This window comes from Crocuta crocuta, unplaced genomic scaffold, assembly GCF_008692635.1.
Source record: "Crocuta crocuta isolate KB4526 unplaced genomic scaffold, BGI_CrCroc_1.0 scaffold16, whole genome shotgun sequence".
Classification (NCBI taxonomy): Eukaryota; Metazoa; Chordata; class Mammalia; order Carnivora; family Hyaenidae; genus Crocuta; species Crocuta crocuta.
Genome location: NW_027531893.1, coordinates 3,393,695 through 3,410,775, shown reverse-complemented (window position 1 = coordinate 3,410,775; position 17,081 = coordinate 3,393,695). Strand labels below are relative to the sequence as shown.

General features: G+C 38.3%; 1 protein-coding gene across 1 annotated transcript in view; it reads left to right on the top strand.

Annotated features, from left to right (window-relative positions):
• KCND2 (potassium voltage-gated channel subfamily D member 2) overlaps positions 1-17,081 on the top strand; it is a 494,824-nt gene that overhangs the window by 466,119 nt on the left and 11,624 nt on the right. Inside the window, exon 2 of the mRNA XM_077773338.1 lies at positions 9,740-9,902. Within this exon, the coding sequence (XP_077629464.1) occupies positions 9,740-9,902 (163 nt within the window). The remainder of the gene's footprint in view (positions 1-9,739; positions 9,903-17,081) is intronic.

Sequence of the window (17,081 nt, the reverse complement as noted above, 5' to 3'; positions counted from 1 at the left end):
TTTTCAAAGGACAGCAAGAGAGGAAGCAACAGCAGCAGCTAACTGAAGAAAGCCCCCGGTGTGAGAGCTGCTCTGGTAGTGTCAAAGATGAAACCCTGCGATGTGAAACCAAGATAGGCATCTTCTGGAAGCTGGTGCCATCAGCTTAAAGCCAAAATGACCAGGCATTCTCTGGGACCTGCATATGCTTGATGAATTAACTTTCATCTGAGGGAAGACAAGCATACCTCTTCCAACAAACTCCCAAGGCATAACCAGAAAGGATCTTGTTAAGAAAACTGGGTACCAGACAATGGAATTTTCAGAGAATTGCTAGTGTTCACATCTAATATTAGCAGCATCTTCCATCTTTGAGAAGATTAGAGAGATATGGGAAGACCCAGCCATTTCCCAGAATGATACGTGAGATTCAGAGAACCCCAAGTCCCGTTCCTTTAAGTTGACGGGCATTTGAGGGTTGCAAAAATCTGTCAAATTTGGGAGGATTTGTAGTTTGAAATTCTAACAGGGTGTGTGTTGGCTAAGCATGTGACAATGAAAAACAAGTAGGAATTGGAAAACTGTCAGTTCTCTCAGGTTCTCTGTTCATTTAAAATCATGTAGGTTAAAAAATGATTTCTCTGGGTATAAAAAGTGAGATTAATTGACAGTGTAGAACTAGGTTATTCTGGGCATATCATCTAAGTATCCAAAGAGGAATTTAGACACATTGAGTAAATGAGATGGTGCCAGGCTTGGAGAAAGAAAGGAAATCTGATTAAAAGAAAAAGAGCAGTGGATGCGTATTCCCCTTCCCTCCTTCCCATATTTATTGTTTACCATCAGACCTCTCCCTGGAGGATTTATTTAAGCAGTAAACATTTATTGGGTTTCAACAATTTGCTCAGCTCTGGACAAGGTCTGTGCTAGACTTGGGTCTATAATGTTGACATGATCCTTGACCTCCTGGACCTCCTAGTTTAGCAGGAGCAAACAGACTTGTACAAAACTAATTGTCCTCCATTAGGTGCAGGCAGCATTGGAGGCCCTGGAGAGGGAAAACATTACTCTGGTCGGACAGAGGTAAAGTAGTCAAGAAGTTCTCCAAGTAAGAATGGATCCTTGAGCTTTAGCAATGTAGGTTAGAAATTTACCCCAAGGATTGCTTCTCGGCCTTTTGGCTAAGATCAAGTGTAGAAATTTACCCCAAGGATTTATGCGAGGGAATATTCTAGAAAGAACAACATATACAAAGACATAGAGGAATGGAAAGACATGCCAGGAATTGGAAGTGATTTGTTCCAACTGGAACATAGGGTGTGTGTGGGTGGGCAGGGGAGGATGGGATGGGCAAGTCATGAAGAGCTGTGTGTGCCATGCTAAAAAGCTGGAGCTTTTTCCTGCAGGTGATAGAGCAACAATGAAGGCTTTCATGCAAGAGAATGACAGGATCAGACTCTGAGCTCTGTGAGGGTGACAAGATAGCTCCAGGCAACAAAGGCTCAAAACCCAAAGCAGGAGAAAATATTTCCGGTGGTCCTCCAGCTGGGGAAGTCAGCCCCCAACGTCTCTAGAGTGTGTGCCTCACAGGAATCAGCTGGACTTGTATTTTTATAGCTTTGTTAAAAATGAAGAATATAGGAAATGTTACAAATCTAGCATACTTTGATTAGCCTACTTTGAAAATAAGAAAACAGTCTTTAAAGGAGGCTATAAAGACTTTTACTGATGATATTCATTTAGGTAAAAAGCACTTTATTAGGATATTAGGTCATAATCATATGTTTCATTTACAACCTTTAAAGCCTCATGCGATCATATAATAGGCTAAAAGCAAAGGAAAAAAACGAGGAGTCAGAAAAGTATTTGCTTTAGAAAAAGGCACAAGCCAGAGGCACACAGTTAGCAAGCACGAGTGAAATCTAATGTTGAGAGCTCAGAGTATAAATGTGCATAGATGTGCTAAAAGCATTTGGCCCTTTCCTCAATTTTCCCCTTTTCTGCATGCAAACTCAATCCTTTAATTTACCCTAATTTTCACACTAAGGGTCTCGGGCTTCATGTTTAAAATTATGCCATAGTGATATCTCACATTACAGAAATGTCCCTATCTCTCTGAGAGAAGTAGAAAATGCTGTCAGAATTATTTTGCATCTTTTTGGAAACACCATGAAAATAGATAATCTATGAAATTGGTGAGGTTTTGTCCTGTTCAACTATTTCTGAGGAATAAGATGCCCAAAATATATCCTAAATATTGGATGTGTGTAGGCAAAGATAAGGAATTGGTACAGGCAATTTACTGGAAATACTTTTCTCTCAGCTTAGGAAAACCAAAAAAGATCCTGGTTGGCTTCCAAACTTTCATTTAGGCTTTTATGCCCTCTAGTGGGTATTTGGGATTTCTGCAGTTGTAAAATAATATTTTTACAGCATTTCCTCTGTGCGCTATGTGTTCAAACATTTATATCAACGATACAGGACATTGGCTGATACGCCCTTACATGGTCAAACCAAAGTGTTTAACATTAGTTGAGCCATAAGCTTTTGATAATTTAATAAAAGCTCTGAAAACTTTTAAGAAAATGCCTATGAAGACACACTGTCATGGAGTTCTCTAATCCACTTGAATTTCATCCGTGAATTCCTTAAGAGTCCATCGATTCCTGGTTAAGAACCTCTAATTAAGGTGAGGGATCTCCTAGCTGCCCTCCAGTTTTAGTAGATGCTAAAATTACTAATGTTTTGAACAATAAGAAAAGCAAAAAGAAAACATACATTTTCAAAAGAATAGTTCAATGGCTTGGACTTAAAGAAACAAGAGAGAACACAGAATATCTTAAATAACTAGATATGTGAAATAATCCAAAAGCTTCTCAAGCTTTCAATGCAGCTAGGATAGTGTACGATTAATCCTACAGGCAAGAGAGGTGGAGACAAAATCAAAGCAGCTTTTTAGGCAAACGTTGATTTTAAAATGTCAAAGAGAATCTGTCTATTGTTAAAGTAATATTAGGGCCTCTCTGGCAAACAATTTGCATACCACAAGCAGGCATTATAGAACAACACTTAAAGAGAAGTCATTTGCTATTTGCAAACATTGCAGCTAGTATAAAAATTAGCCATTGAACTATGATTCTTCTAGGATGCCAAACTGATATCAGAAAATCCATAAATAACGAGTCACCGAGACCCTAAAGGTCTTATTGGTTGAGAAGTGATCCAGCTTATCGGTCAGAAGAAATTATTTCACAGACTTCTCTGACTGGTGGTCATGTCTAAGAGAAAATTCAAACACAAAATCAGTAAGTAAAATGCACACACACACACACACACACACACACACACACAGTTCAGAGCTTTTACCAGGCTATTAGCGTACATACCACTTTCACCTAATTTCTTAGGGATACTATCTTAGTACATTCAGGCTGCTATAACAAAATACCACAGACTTGGTAATTTATAAAGAACAAAAATGTATTACTCACAGCTCTGGAGGCTGAGAGGTTCAAGATCATGTCACCAACATATTCAGTGTGGTGGTGAGGTGTCGTTTCCAGTTCATAGACTGCCCTTCTTGCAGTGAACTCACATGGCAAAAGGAGCTAGGGAGCTCTGTTGGGCCTCTTTTTATAAGAAGGCCATTTGTTTGGGCTCTGCTCTCATGATCTAATCACTTCCCCAAACACCCACCTCCTGATACTAACATATTAAGCATTAGGATCTAAAGGTCTGACTTTGGTGTAGACACATTCAGACATAGCATAGCAGATACCTATTTTACATATATTTCCATTTCCAAATACAGATTCATGTCCCCTATGAAGTTGTGGGATTTTTTTCCCCTAACGTAGTAGTTGGAGTGCAGCTTTATTGAACCAGCACCTGCCCGACACAATGTACACGGTGCTCCCGGAGTTCTGTGCAGCTGCATAAGATGCATTCACTCGAGTCCTTCTACCTAGCAATTTAAGACGTTTTCACTGTGAAAAAGAAAAAGGGAGAGCGAGAGATTGAGTTACAATAAGCATTGAGGTTTATATTTAAATAAGTATTTCCTTCCTGTTATGTGAAGATCTTTCCTACCTTCATGAGTGTTTATAAAATACACAGCTTTTGTTTTCTTTCTTAGTATCCATGGGAAATAGCTTAACAGATGAAAAGTCATTCCTTAGCTGGGGAGGTTTGCTTATATAACATTTCTCTTTTATAAAATGAGCCTACATTTATACTCTTCAAATAAAAAGAGAAGAAAAAAATAGAAACTATATGAATAGGACTAGGAAGCTAACAGTATTGTGTTTGAACACTGCATAAGAAAATTCCAGGAAATATTTCTCCATTTGAGATCTAAAGACAAGTACACTTTAGTCCTAGGATTTCTGGACAAGTGCCAAAAATGGCAAGAATGAGTGGACATTAGTAAAATGTGCTTTGTAATATGTTTATTTAAACATAATGGATGGATGGATGGATGGATGGATGGATGGATGGATGGATGGATGGATGGAAGATATATGCATTCTACTTGTTTGTCTGAGTTAACCAGATTTAGCTACTTCTCTATCACTGAGTCCATGCCACAATTTGAGAACTTGGCAGAAACATTTCAATGATATTTGAGAGTAAAAGGTTTAAAAACCAATAACTGAATCTCTTCTGGGGAATTGGTCTTCCATTCAATATGGCCTTTAACACATGACAAAAGGTATAATTTTAATCAAATATTTGGGACAGTAGGTACAAATTTAGAGTTAATATTTTTATGTGAATAACAACTGTATGTTGTACCTTTGTAACTTATATGAAGAGGGGAAAGAGCAATAAATATCAGGTTTCGCAGATGTCCAGGGTGAAATAAAAAGCAAAATGAAACAGGACTGGCTCTAAACGGGAAATGGAGGAAAAAGTTGGAGGAAGTGAAAAGCGGAAGAGAGTGGAAAGATGGGGAAAGCTTCCTTTCAATGAACAGAATCAAGTCTGCTTGTTTTTATTATGCAAAACTTTTGGAGAGTGATTCTTTTCTATTATGCTATCCTCTCCCCTGTTTTCTTCTTTTAGGAATTCCACATTTATCTTAGTAGACCTTAGAATCCCTTATATTTTTTTAAATAAAATATTATTTAAATATAGAAAAACGTGTCTATGAAAACAAAACCACATCTATATAATGTTTTAGTGCAAATCTTCTTGGGGAAATGGATTTTTGAAGACTGGAGACATAATACTAAAATCTGAAGAAAAACAGAAAGACTAGAATATATAATATTGCTGGGCTTAGCATAAATTTAAGAGTAGGGAGTCAGGAAAAATGAGGCATGATTTTATATGGAATAAAAAGAATAAAATACCAACCACTAAACAAGTTGCCTTGGAAGGAAATAGTCATTAAAAGATGGCAGTATTGTAGGCAATACTTAAACGACATGATCAGTTAGCTAGAGTGTCACCTCTCATTATGAAGCTTTCTATTCTAAGCCTTTCCTCCACTGAGGTTGAGGTATGATTCGTGAGGTGTATAATGCTATTTTGCTTCTTACTACAAGTTTGAATACTAGTTAAAAGATCTTTTGTTAAAGAAAAGCAGATGATTTTGCCAGAAAGCTATTTCCTATCCCCAGTAGATTCTGTGCCCAATTATAAGTTTGCAGATAAAACTTCCATTCTCAAGGTTATCCTAAGTGAGAAGAGAAACACAATGGACAATGTAAGAATAGATACAAATCACACTGTGGTTTGTCATGATTCTCCAGCATATTCAAACAGGTGAAATATGCTTAAAATATTGCAAATATCAACAGCAGTCCAATCTTGAAGAGAAGTGGTGAAGAGGAAGAAGAGCAGAAAGGGGAATAGATACAGTTCAAGGGGAGTGTGGAAGGAGACAGCAGGTGATTCTTGGGAAATCAGCCGGGAGGGTGTCCTAGCAAGCAATTACAGGCGGCTGGCACCTCCTCTGCGCCCCTCCCCAGCAGCACCCTGCCCGCTCTGCTCCCTTGCCCTCCTCCCATCTCCCTCTGCGGAGTTTTGGGGCCCAGCGTAGTTTTGGGATCTTTCCTGTATTTTGAGAAAGATCTGTCCTCTGACCCAAGAGTAAAGAGGTGGAAGAAGATGGCCCCTCCAATGAGCACTTTGTCGTCCCTTTGGTTCCCATCGTGATCGCTGCAGTCCTGGCCAGTCACCTCAAGGGTCACCTTTGCCTTTTTGATTGTGAAGAAACTTTGGATTGTAAACAAATATGGTAGAGGTAAATAATAAATATAATTGAATTTGACGCAGATTGGCACAGTGTCATGACATTAAGCACCTCTGTTCTATCTGTTATCTCTTTTCCCTTATGGATCCTTCTACACTGAATTTTCTGTCTTTCAGCAAGCTGGCACATATCTTTACTTTCTACCCTTTTGTTTTGAAATGTACAAGAAATTTCACTTTGCCCATTTTTCCCCTCTGACTACCAAGTTCACTTTCTGCTTTATGTATTTATTTATATTATAATCTCTGTTTATATTCAAAAAGGATTTGCAGTGATTATTTCTCTAGTTGAATCCTGGGCACCTTATCAAAAATTGCTTTCCCAGGAAAACCTGCTTTATCAATTGGCTCAGAATTCCTTTGACTGAATCCCTCAGAGCCTATGTTCTCCTTTCTTCTTCGAGGTAAGGCCTTTCTGAACGTATGATTAACCTGAATCCCTACCACCACCACAGCCCGCTACTTGAACTTACCAGCCTTCTGTCTTCTTAAAGTCTTACTGAACTTCGGGTCCATACCACACAGTTTAGCCCTTAATTTTCTCTAATAATTACAAGAGTGCTAGTCTTGTCTACTCTACGGTATAGTGAGCCTAGGATACAGAAAGTAGCTGATAAATACTAATTTTTAAAAATCTCTTAGAGAAAGACAGGAAAAGCTTTATTTTGGAGTCATTTAGCTATTTTATTTATTTTATTTTATGTATTTATATCTTCCAAGGTTTATTTTAATTGCATGGACTCAATGCTTGTCTATTCTGGCCACAACAAACATAGTTGAGTTTTATTTATTTTCCTTTTAGAAACACTTTCTAGATCCTGATTGGTAGACATTAAAATCAACCCCCTCCTTTTTTTTTTTTTTCAAAGCAGCTTGTGTTGTTTTAGACTTCTCCAGGATCTACTGTACAATCAGTGCAAGGAGGAAAAAAAGATGTCTATAAAATATGGCTGGGCACTCAATGTGAACTGTGGCAAACATAGAAGTTGGCTCATGAGCACACAGCATTGTATAAAAGTTGATCTTCCAACTCCACTGACAGATCCCTACAGGACACAAGTCCTCAAGACTTTATCACTCACCTTATACTTTCTTGTATGTGTGACTGTTTCCTTACTAACATAAACTTCAGATTATAATTTAACTTCCTTGATGGACTACAGAATGAGACTCTGTTTCATATGGACACAGCATTCCGGTCCCTGGGTTTTTCTATTCTTTGTCTGTCTGTTTGTTTGTTTCACTATAAATTAATCCTGCCATTCTAATGCCAAAACCTTGTGGGAATTTTAGTTACAGTTAATTAGCTCAACTGCTGATCACCCACAAACACTGACAAGAATGAGTAACTTGGCCTTCAAAACAGGGGACCAGAGCCTGGAAAGGGGGTCACTGAATATGTTGTCACTCTCACCAGCCTTTCCTGGGCCAATTCCTCTGCAACTTCCCTCTCCCATAATGACATACAAATATTTTCCCACAAAACACAATTAGAGTTATCATTTCCTGGGCTACCCTTCAAGATGTAATGCATCTCCAAGTCCTCCTAAACCTCCTTGAGTCTGGATTCCAGTACCTAAGCTCCTCTCAGAGTGCTGAGCACACCAGACCCCCAAAGTGAACATGAAGTAGTTGGGACTCTGTAGGCACAGCTGGGCAACTTCTGCAATAATATAATCAAAAGACCTCCTTCTTGCCCCCTCTCCAGAAATGAATTCTTAGAACTCTGTATCAGCAAGGTAGAGAAAATGGATTCTTGACTATTAATAAGTGCCTGCTTTCTGCTAGTGAGACTAAATAAAGCAGATCCTGCTTTGTCAAGGTTATGTTCTAATGTCAGCAGGGCAGGTGGGTGGTCAAAAAATAAATATGTTAATAAGTTATAAAATATCATGTGTTAATAGTACTGTGAAGGTCATTAAATGAGAAAATGTTCAAGAGAATGTTTAGGGGAGAGAATAAGACCACTATGGATAAGATGGCCAGAAAATAACTTCTGGAATGGAGACATTTAAGTCTCAACCTGAATAATGATGATCTGTGGGCTGCACATTGTGGACAAAAAGCCAGATGGCCAGCGTGGCTGCAAGACAGTGGACTTGGTGCAAGGTGGTATGAATTGTAGGCAGTAATTAAATGATATAGGCCCTTTAGAGATAAAACTGAAGAGTTTGGATTTATTTTAGTTCCAAGTCTATTGGAAGGTTTAAGCAAAGTAGCACCGGGGCAATCTCTATTCTAAAACCATAACTCCTACTGCTATGTTGGCATGAATTGTAACGTGATAAATACGGAAGAGAGAGTTTGGGTAAGAAGCTATATCTATCCATGGCTCTGGCAAGAGATGGTGATTGCTTGGGTTGTTGTAATATGGAGGTTGAGGAAAGAGACCATAATAGGACATAATTCAAAGACAACAAGACTAGCTTAAAAATGAGATGCATGACTGAGGACTGAGGTGACTCTTTCAATTTTGATGTGAGCAATTGAGTGGTTTGCCATTCCACATAATTGGAGGTGATAGACTGTGGGAGGAATAGATTTGAGGGTGGCAGACGAAGCTAGGGACATAGCGTTCTTTATTGGCTAATTTGTCTTAATTGGCTCCTAATTGGTTCTTAAAAATCCAGGTGTAGGAAAAATCAGACTAGACCACTGAAGATATGAGTCTGATTTTCTAGGTAGACATCAGGGCTGTCAATATAAATTAGGGTATCAGCAACATATAGATAACTTCAAGCTATGAGAGTGGATGAAATCACATAGGAAAGGGTTTATATGGAGACAGAAAGAGCCTGAGAGCTAAATTACTTCAAGATTTAAAAATCAGATAAGGGATGGGGAGGGGGGTGAGCCAGAAAATAAGATGGAGGAGCAGCCAATGAGGTAGGAGGACCACGAAGGGAATTTTCCAATACTGAAACCAACGGAAAGTGTTCCAAGAAGAGAGAAAACTAATCAAGAACAAAATGAGAGATTGAATAAGATCATCATGGAGAAATGGCCATTGGATTTAACAAGTGAAGGTTAATGAGACCTTGGGAAGCTTTTTTTTTTAAAGTGATTATATCTGATAAAAGGAATGTGATATACCACTTTTTCTACTTAAACTTCATAACTAATCTAATGCTGAAAAAATTATGTGGAAAGAGATGTTATCCTGACTATGAAATTCAGGATAACTATAAATAAATGCAAAGAACTTTGCCATATTATATAAAGGGCAACTAAAGAGCTATCATTACATCATCTGGCTTAAAACATTTTCCAATCAAAGAGATATCAAACTATCGGAACCAATTTCTGCAATATTGAAAAATAATTTTTCCTATTCAGATATTCATAATTTCTGGTTTATTAATGTCTTAATCCATGTATATGGTAGTCATGAAGTAGAGATGGATTGGTCCAAAAAATTATTTGACTTCGAGTAAAAAGCTCTTTGTAGCAGGTGAAAATAAATGTCTGTGACTTAAAACCATATGTTTTTTTCTCTAACCAGGTATGGTGACATGGTACCAAAAACCATAGCAGGGAAGATATTTGGTTCCATCTGTTCGCTGAGTGGGGTCTTGGTCATTGCTCTGCCTGTTCCAGTGATCGTATCTAACTTCAGTCGGATCTACCACCAAAATCAACGAGCAGACAAACGGAGAGCACAGAAGGTGTGTATTCAGCTCTGGGAAACCATGATTTAGCATCTTCCCTTTTTTATAGTGAGCTTTAAAAATCCCTTACTGGCTATTCAGTGTTCCATATTCGGTGGATAGTTGCATCATCAGCACAGGCTAGGTTATACTACAGTAAAGAAAGGAACCTTAATATCTCAGTGGCTTAAAACAGCAAGGAATATTTCTCAGTCATGCTTCAGGTCCCTTACTGGTCCAGTGATAGAAACTCCATCTTAACAAAGTATTCTGCAATCATTCAAACAGGGGTAACAGGACGTGATGAATCACGCTGACTCCTAAAACCTCCTCCTGGACGTGGGCCAGGTCACTTCCATTTCTATTGCACTAGCCAAAGTAAGTCACATAGCTGCGTGTAACTTCAAAGTGGGCAGGGAAATATAATCCTACTGTGTAATCAGAGGCAGAGAGAAAGAATTATCTAGTAAACAGCACTAATGATAGTAGTAAAATCAAAGATAGATTCTTGGCAAATTTAATCAGAATCAGATTTCTAAATCTGATTCATTCCATCCCTGTCCATCAGGGGTCAAGCTGGTTCCAGTAAGTAAGGACTATTAAAAGGAACTAAGATATGTCTCAGATATTTTAAATAGTTGACCCAGGAAGTAGGAGAAATATGATCATTAATAGCTGAGTTTTATTCCTGGCCCAGCAGTTTACTGTTTCTCTGAACTTTGTGCCAGTTATTAATCCCTCTAAGAGTTAGCAGGATGTATATTCAACTGTCAGATGGGGAAAACATACATACCTCACAAATTTATATAAGTCTATATAAGTATATCATAATACTAACAATATTTAACATTTATTGCTGGTTTTACTATGTGCCAAGTACTGGTTTGGTGTTTTTTTAAAACTAATTCATATTATCTTCATGAGTCTAGGAGTGAGTCATCATTATTATTCCTATTTTCTAGATAAGGACCTAAGGTACCCAGAAATTGAGAAATTCTAAGGTCACATATTCAATAAATTATAAGACCATCGTTCAATCTAAGCCAACCTGGCACCCAGGTTTATACACTTAAACACTATGGTAGACTGCTTCTCAGAAAACCTGACTAAATGTTAGCACTAAATGTTAGTTTAGCCATTCCACAATTTTTGTCAAAATAGTCACCTTTAGAGTCAGGGCTCTAGCAGCTTAGAAATAATTTTGGAAATCTCTTGTATAGTTTCTTCAGGACCTTGGTGCTAGATTTCCAGTATTCCTCATGGATACTCCATCATTGTGCTTTATGGATAGATTGTTTTTTAATATCCAAAAACTATTCATAGCCATGACTAAAGTGGATCCACAATGCCGGTAATTTTGGTGTGCTTTATAACTAACTTTGTAGCTAATTCCAGAACAGGATTTTAATTATGCTTTTGAATGATGTTGGTCTTTTAGTTGAGTATAAAATCTCACAAACTAACTCTCAGGAAAGTTCAGGGAAACCAGTAATCAGTATGGTCACAGAGCATCTACCATCACAGATCCTCTGCCTTTTGCAAAGAGTCATTTTGTCAGCTTTGTCCTTTTTTGCTTTGCAGACTCCCCCATTTTTGGACATGTACCTAGCCCTTAATTATTGTGGAAAATAGAGTAGTCCAATTAATATGAATATTGGAACTGATAATTCAATAAACAGAGGCTAGCAAAATGTACCCTCGGAGCAGTTTTATAGTCTCACATAGGGCATATCTTTGGCAAGCAGAGATGGAGAAATTTTGGCCACAGTTGGCCCCTCCCCCAGGGGCCAACTCACAACTGTGGCTCTGCCCACGCATCACAATCCTTCTAACTGGGCACACATGTACATTGTTTAAAATAACAAAAATCTTAGATCCCCAGGACCCATCCATCTCCATTCTAGAAATCCTTCTTTGATATAAGTGCATAAGAGCGGGGCGCCTGGGTGGCTTAGTCGGTTAAGCGTCCGACTTTCGCTTAGGTCATGATCTCGCGGTTCGTGGGTTCGAGCCCCGCGTCGGGCTCTGTGTCGATTGCCAGCTCAGAGCCTGGAGCCTGTTTCAGTCTGTGACTCCCTCTCTCTCTGACCCTCCCCTGCTCACGCTGTCTCTCTCTCTCCTAGAAATAAATAAAGACGTTAAAAAAAAAAAAAAAAGAGCATAAGAGCTACCTATAACTCATGTTCCCAGTGGGGGAGGGGAAAGAAAAACTGCCTATAAGGAAAATGTAGGAAGTACAAATCTGACTTTCTAATAAATTGAACACCAAAATATCTGTATTTTCTTCAAACTTTGTCATCTGCAACAATCAAATCAGTAAAGAGAATCTTAGAATAATTTAGAAGCCTTTTTGCATAAATGAATTTAGAATTTATTCCTTAGGTTAAGGCATTTTAGGTTTATCTGGAACTAGGTGATTTGACAAATATCAAAGTTATCAAAAATTAGCTAATTCAGTCCAGCAAACAGTCAGTTTAGTAAAAACATCAGTCAAGCTGAATAATAAGGAATATTACACAACACTTTTTTAGACCATGGTTTTCAGTGTTTGGTCCTATTTTCAGTTCCAAACTCAAGCAAAAGTGTGAAATATATACAATATGTATTTAAGGGGTGCCTGGGTGTCTCTGTCAGTTAGGCATTGAACTTCAGCTCAGGTCATGATCTCATGATTCATGAGTTCAAACCCCACATCAGACTCTGTGCTAAGAGCTCAGAGCCTGAAGCCTCCTTCAGATTCTCTGTGTGTGTCTCTCTCTCAGCCCCTCCCTTGCTCTCATTTTGTCTCTCTCTCTCTCAAAAATAAATAAACATTAAAACAATTTATACATTTGAGAACATTCCCCTCAGCACTCAAGGATACTTTCCTTCTTCTAGGCTCTTCTCCCAGCAAGTACTCTTCCTGCTTTCACTACCTGTCCGCACTCTTAAAAGGAATGCACATTTCTAGCCACCATTGATCATTTTTTATTTTTTAAGTTTATTTATTTTGAGAGGAAGGGAGCAAAGAAACACAGGGAGAGAGAGAATCCCAAGCAGGTTCTGCCCTGTCAGCAAGGAGCCCAACTCAGGGCTCTAACTTATGAACAATGAGATCGTGATCTGAGCCAAAATCAAGAGTCAGCCACTTAACCGACTGAGCCACCCAAACACCCCATCCTCGATCATTTCTTAACTAAACACTGACCTGTGGGTGAATATAGACTTAAACTGGAACAAGTCTCCTTTCACCCCTACCATTAGAAATTGTATCTTAGGGGCATCTGAATGGCTCAGTCGGTTGAGCCTCCACTTCGGCTCAGGTCATGATCTCACGGTTCATGGGTTCGAGCCCCTTGTCAGGCTGTGTGCTGAATGCTTGCTCAGAGCCTGGAGTCTGTTTTGGATTCTGTGTCTCCTTTTCTCTCTGCCCCTCCCCCACACATGCTCTGTCTTACTGTCTCTCAAAAATAAATAAATGTAAAAAAAATTTTTTAAAAGAAACTGTATTTTAGTAGATGTATTTATTCAATAGTATTTGAGTTATTCAATAGTATTTATTGATTAGAATATATTTGCTGGGACACCTGGGTGGCTCAGTCAGCTAAGCGGCAGACTCTTGATTTCCACTCAGATCATGATCTCATGGTTCATGAGATGTGAGTCCGAGCCCTCTGCACTGACAACGTGGAAACTGCTTAAGATTTTCTCTCTTCCTCTCTCTCTGCCCCTCCCCTGCTCTCACCTGCATGAGCTCTTTTGATCTCTCTCTCTCAAAATAAATATACATAAAAAATTTTTTTAAAGAAAACAGTTGCCAAAATAAAGCTAAATTGATACTATGACAGATAGTAGGGTTGATATTTTGAAGTTGGGAGCCTACCTTGCTTTAAGATACAAATCACACCAGTCAATCAAGGTGTGATTACAAGGCTAATTGTAAGTAATTTTCATGTATAATAGTAATCATAATTATAATTATAATTTAATAGTGCTAATAGCAAAAACAACAACCCTCTCTACAGTTTCTAGTATATCCCAGGTGGCTTTATATCTGTTATTTTCTTTTTCACAATCAGCTCACACAAGAAATGTTATTATTTCCATTTTACAGATGACTTTCATATACATACACACCTACCGATTGCAGTCTAAGACAACAAAATTCTGCCATTAATAGAGTTATGTATTTTAGGGATTTTCTATAGATAATTCTAAATACAGTGAGAAGTTTTGGATCAGTGAGCCAATGTACAGCCAATGGACAATGTAAGTAAATTTTTGCTTGCCACATAAAAATGTTGACATTGATACAGAAAGAAGTTACCAATACTCAGTCTTTTATCATACTTTACTCTGGTGGTTGTCAAACATTAGATTCATTGGAATTATCTGAAGAGCTTTTTAAAATATAGACTGCTAGACCTACCCCTGTAGCATTTGATTCAGTACTGTGGGATTACAGGAAGAAAATTTGCATTTCTATCAAGTTCCCAAGCGATGGTGATACTGCTGGTCTGGAAACCGTACTTTGAGAACCATTGCCTAGTATATTAACTAATGTCCAAATCAAATAATTTTTATAGAATTTTAGAATAATTAAAATAAATAACAGCTTTCTAGAACGTGAGTATGATCTCTCTTAGATTACCCAATATTAAAAAGTATCACAGGGTGCCTGGGTGGCTCTGTTGGTTAAGCATCCGACTTCGGCTCAGGTCATGATCTCACAGTTTGTGGGTTCGAGCCCCACGTCAGGCTCTGCGCTAACAGCGAACTCAGAGCCTGGAGCCTCTTTCAGATTCTGTGTCTCCCTCTCTCTCTGACCCTCCCCCGCTCATGCTGTCTCTATCACTCTCTCAAAAATAAATAAAACAAAAACAAAAAAAAAGTATCACTAAGGCCATCTCTGTGGATAACTAGATGTTTGTCTATAGCTTAAGAACCCCCATTATCAACACATGAAAGAATCTGAAGGTTGTATACATCATGATATCCACTCTGTGTTTCAGCCTTACTGAATTACCTACTTCCGCTCTTAAGTCTCTGTTCCATCCTCATACCACCAAATATAACCACCTGGCAAACTCCTACTGAGGGTGCCGTACTCAGCTCAAGTATTACCCATTTTATGAAGATTTCCCTCAATGACGTGGACGCCATTACTTGCTCCAGCTTCCCTCCTCCTACAATATCATGCATCCTCTATTATCCTGTATTATACATATGCTCCCTCTCCTCCATTGTTCTAAGTGCAGTGCTCAGCATAAAATAGGCACTTAATAATTTGTGAAATGAGTGAAAGAATGAAGAGTGGAGTCTTGTTCACCTTGACAGTGTCCTCCATTCCAAAGGTTGGGTGGACATTCCTAGGACCAGTTGAAAACAATATGGGAAGCATGATTTTTGTCTCTGGTATGACCTACAATCTTCTCTCAGTTCTTACCTCTTCCCACCTGGAGAATTCTCGTGGCCCTCTCTTTCACCGACCCTTTCTTTCAGGGTCCCTTCCACTGACCCAAATGCTGGCACTGTTTCTGCCCAGACCTGCCATCACCAGGATTAACCAAGCTCTAGAGCTGACAAATTTGCACTATCTTCCACTGATTTCTTCCCCCTCTTTCTTTTTATTAATATTTGGCATTAACTTGTCTGATTTCTAGGGGAGCTATTTACCTTAACAAATGGAAAGATTCCAATAAATTCCTTAAATTTGTAAATGCTGATAGAGCTTACTTGCTACCTCCACATGAGGCATTTGACTAAACCTTAAATGAAAGAAACGAGTCTAAGTCAAATTTCCAGAATAAATGGTACATGAAGTATGTGGGCTGGTGTTTGAAGAGTAAGGAATTGCCTCACATTACAAAGGAGAAAGACCTTCTCAACCTCATTTGTAAAGCTACCTAAAATACGTTTATTTTTCAAAAGTAATGAAAACATTTTGTGATTTGGCAACAACATGGTCCAATAAATCCTCACAATCTACCTCCTACTTCATTTAGAAGATAGATCACATTTAAGAAAATTGCTATCTCTGTGGCTTTTGGCTTATACCGTGTCTGACTGGGTCCCCTGTGTCTGTTCCAGAGAATACATTGTAAAGTTTATATAATGTCATTTGGTTCAATCATAAAACAATCCACTTGCTGAAAACCACTGCATACTAGCCTCTGAATACTGTACAATAAAAAGGTTCCATGTCAAACTAGTCTGAGAAAAATTATATACTATATCCCCCTTTTGTCTTCATAGTGAACATCCATAATATGGTATGTTGTAAGGAATCCACCAGCAAAGAAATCTGTTTGACCTCTCAGCATTTCCCAAACTTCTCTTGAGCACAGTACCTGTTGTTTGTTTGTTTGTTTCATTTCGTTGGTTTGGATTTTACCTATAATACTTACTGGTTCTTTGGACCCCAACTTTGAGAAATCCTGCTGAATTTAGAGAATTTAGAAGAAAACTGAATTTATAAAGAATTGAGACACATGGGGGAAAATGTGCTTATGAGACAATTTATTTCTACCAACACCATCGGTGTTTCTAAAGAATTTGAAAATAACTTCAAAGCTATGCTTTTTATTTTTTTACACAGACAATACAAGCCTTTTTGTTTAATTAAAAATCTGAAAGCCTCCTATTTTCCAAATAGGCTATTTAGTGAGACCTTACTTTCACTCCATAATATTTGCTGGTACTTGGCCATGCCAAGAAGTTGTATTTCCTACAAAATAGGGGTGGGGGCTGCAAGGAATACATTTCCTCCTAGTAGCTGGTGGTTTTCTTTTAATCTCTCATCTACAAAGCCACAATTGCCAAGACCGTCATACTGAGTGGGTCAGAAGTAAAGTGATTTTCTAAAATATCTTCATAAAAGAAATTTCCTCAATTACCTACTGAAAGCAAAGATGTAATCACAGGTCATAAAAACTGGCATTGTTCAACAGGCATTTGGTGTGATGCTCCACAAGACCAATTAAACCAATTAACTTATATAGTATTGTTGTAAAATGGAAGAAAAGTCGTGATTGAAATTTGAGGTTAGAGTTTTTTTTCTAACAAAGTACATGGCTTAGCAAAATGGCCTTTCTGTGTCTACAGCAACTGCTTATTTTCCCCCCAAGCTTAGAACTACTGCTGTAGTAGTGGTTGCCACCATATGTAGCTTTCCAGTGTGGACAATACGTGTCGTTTTCCATTGCTGGACGGTGTTTT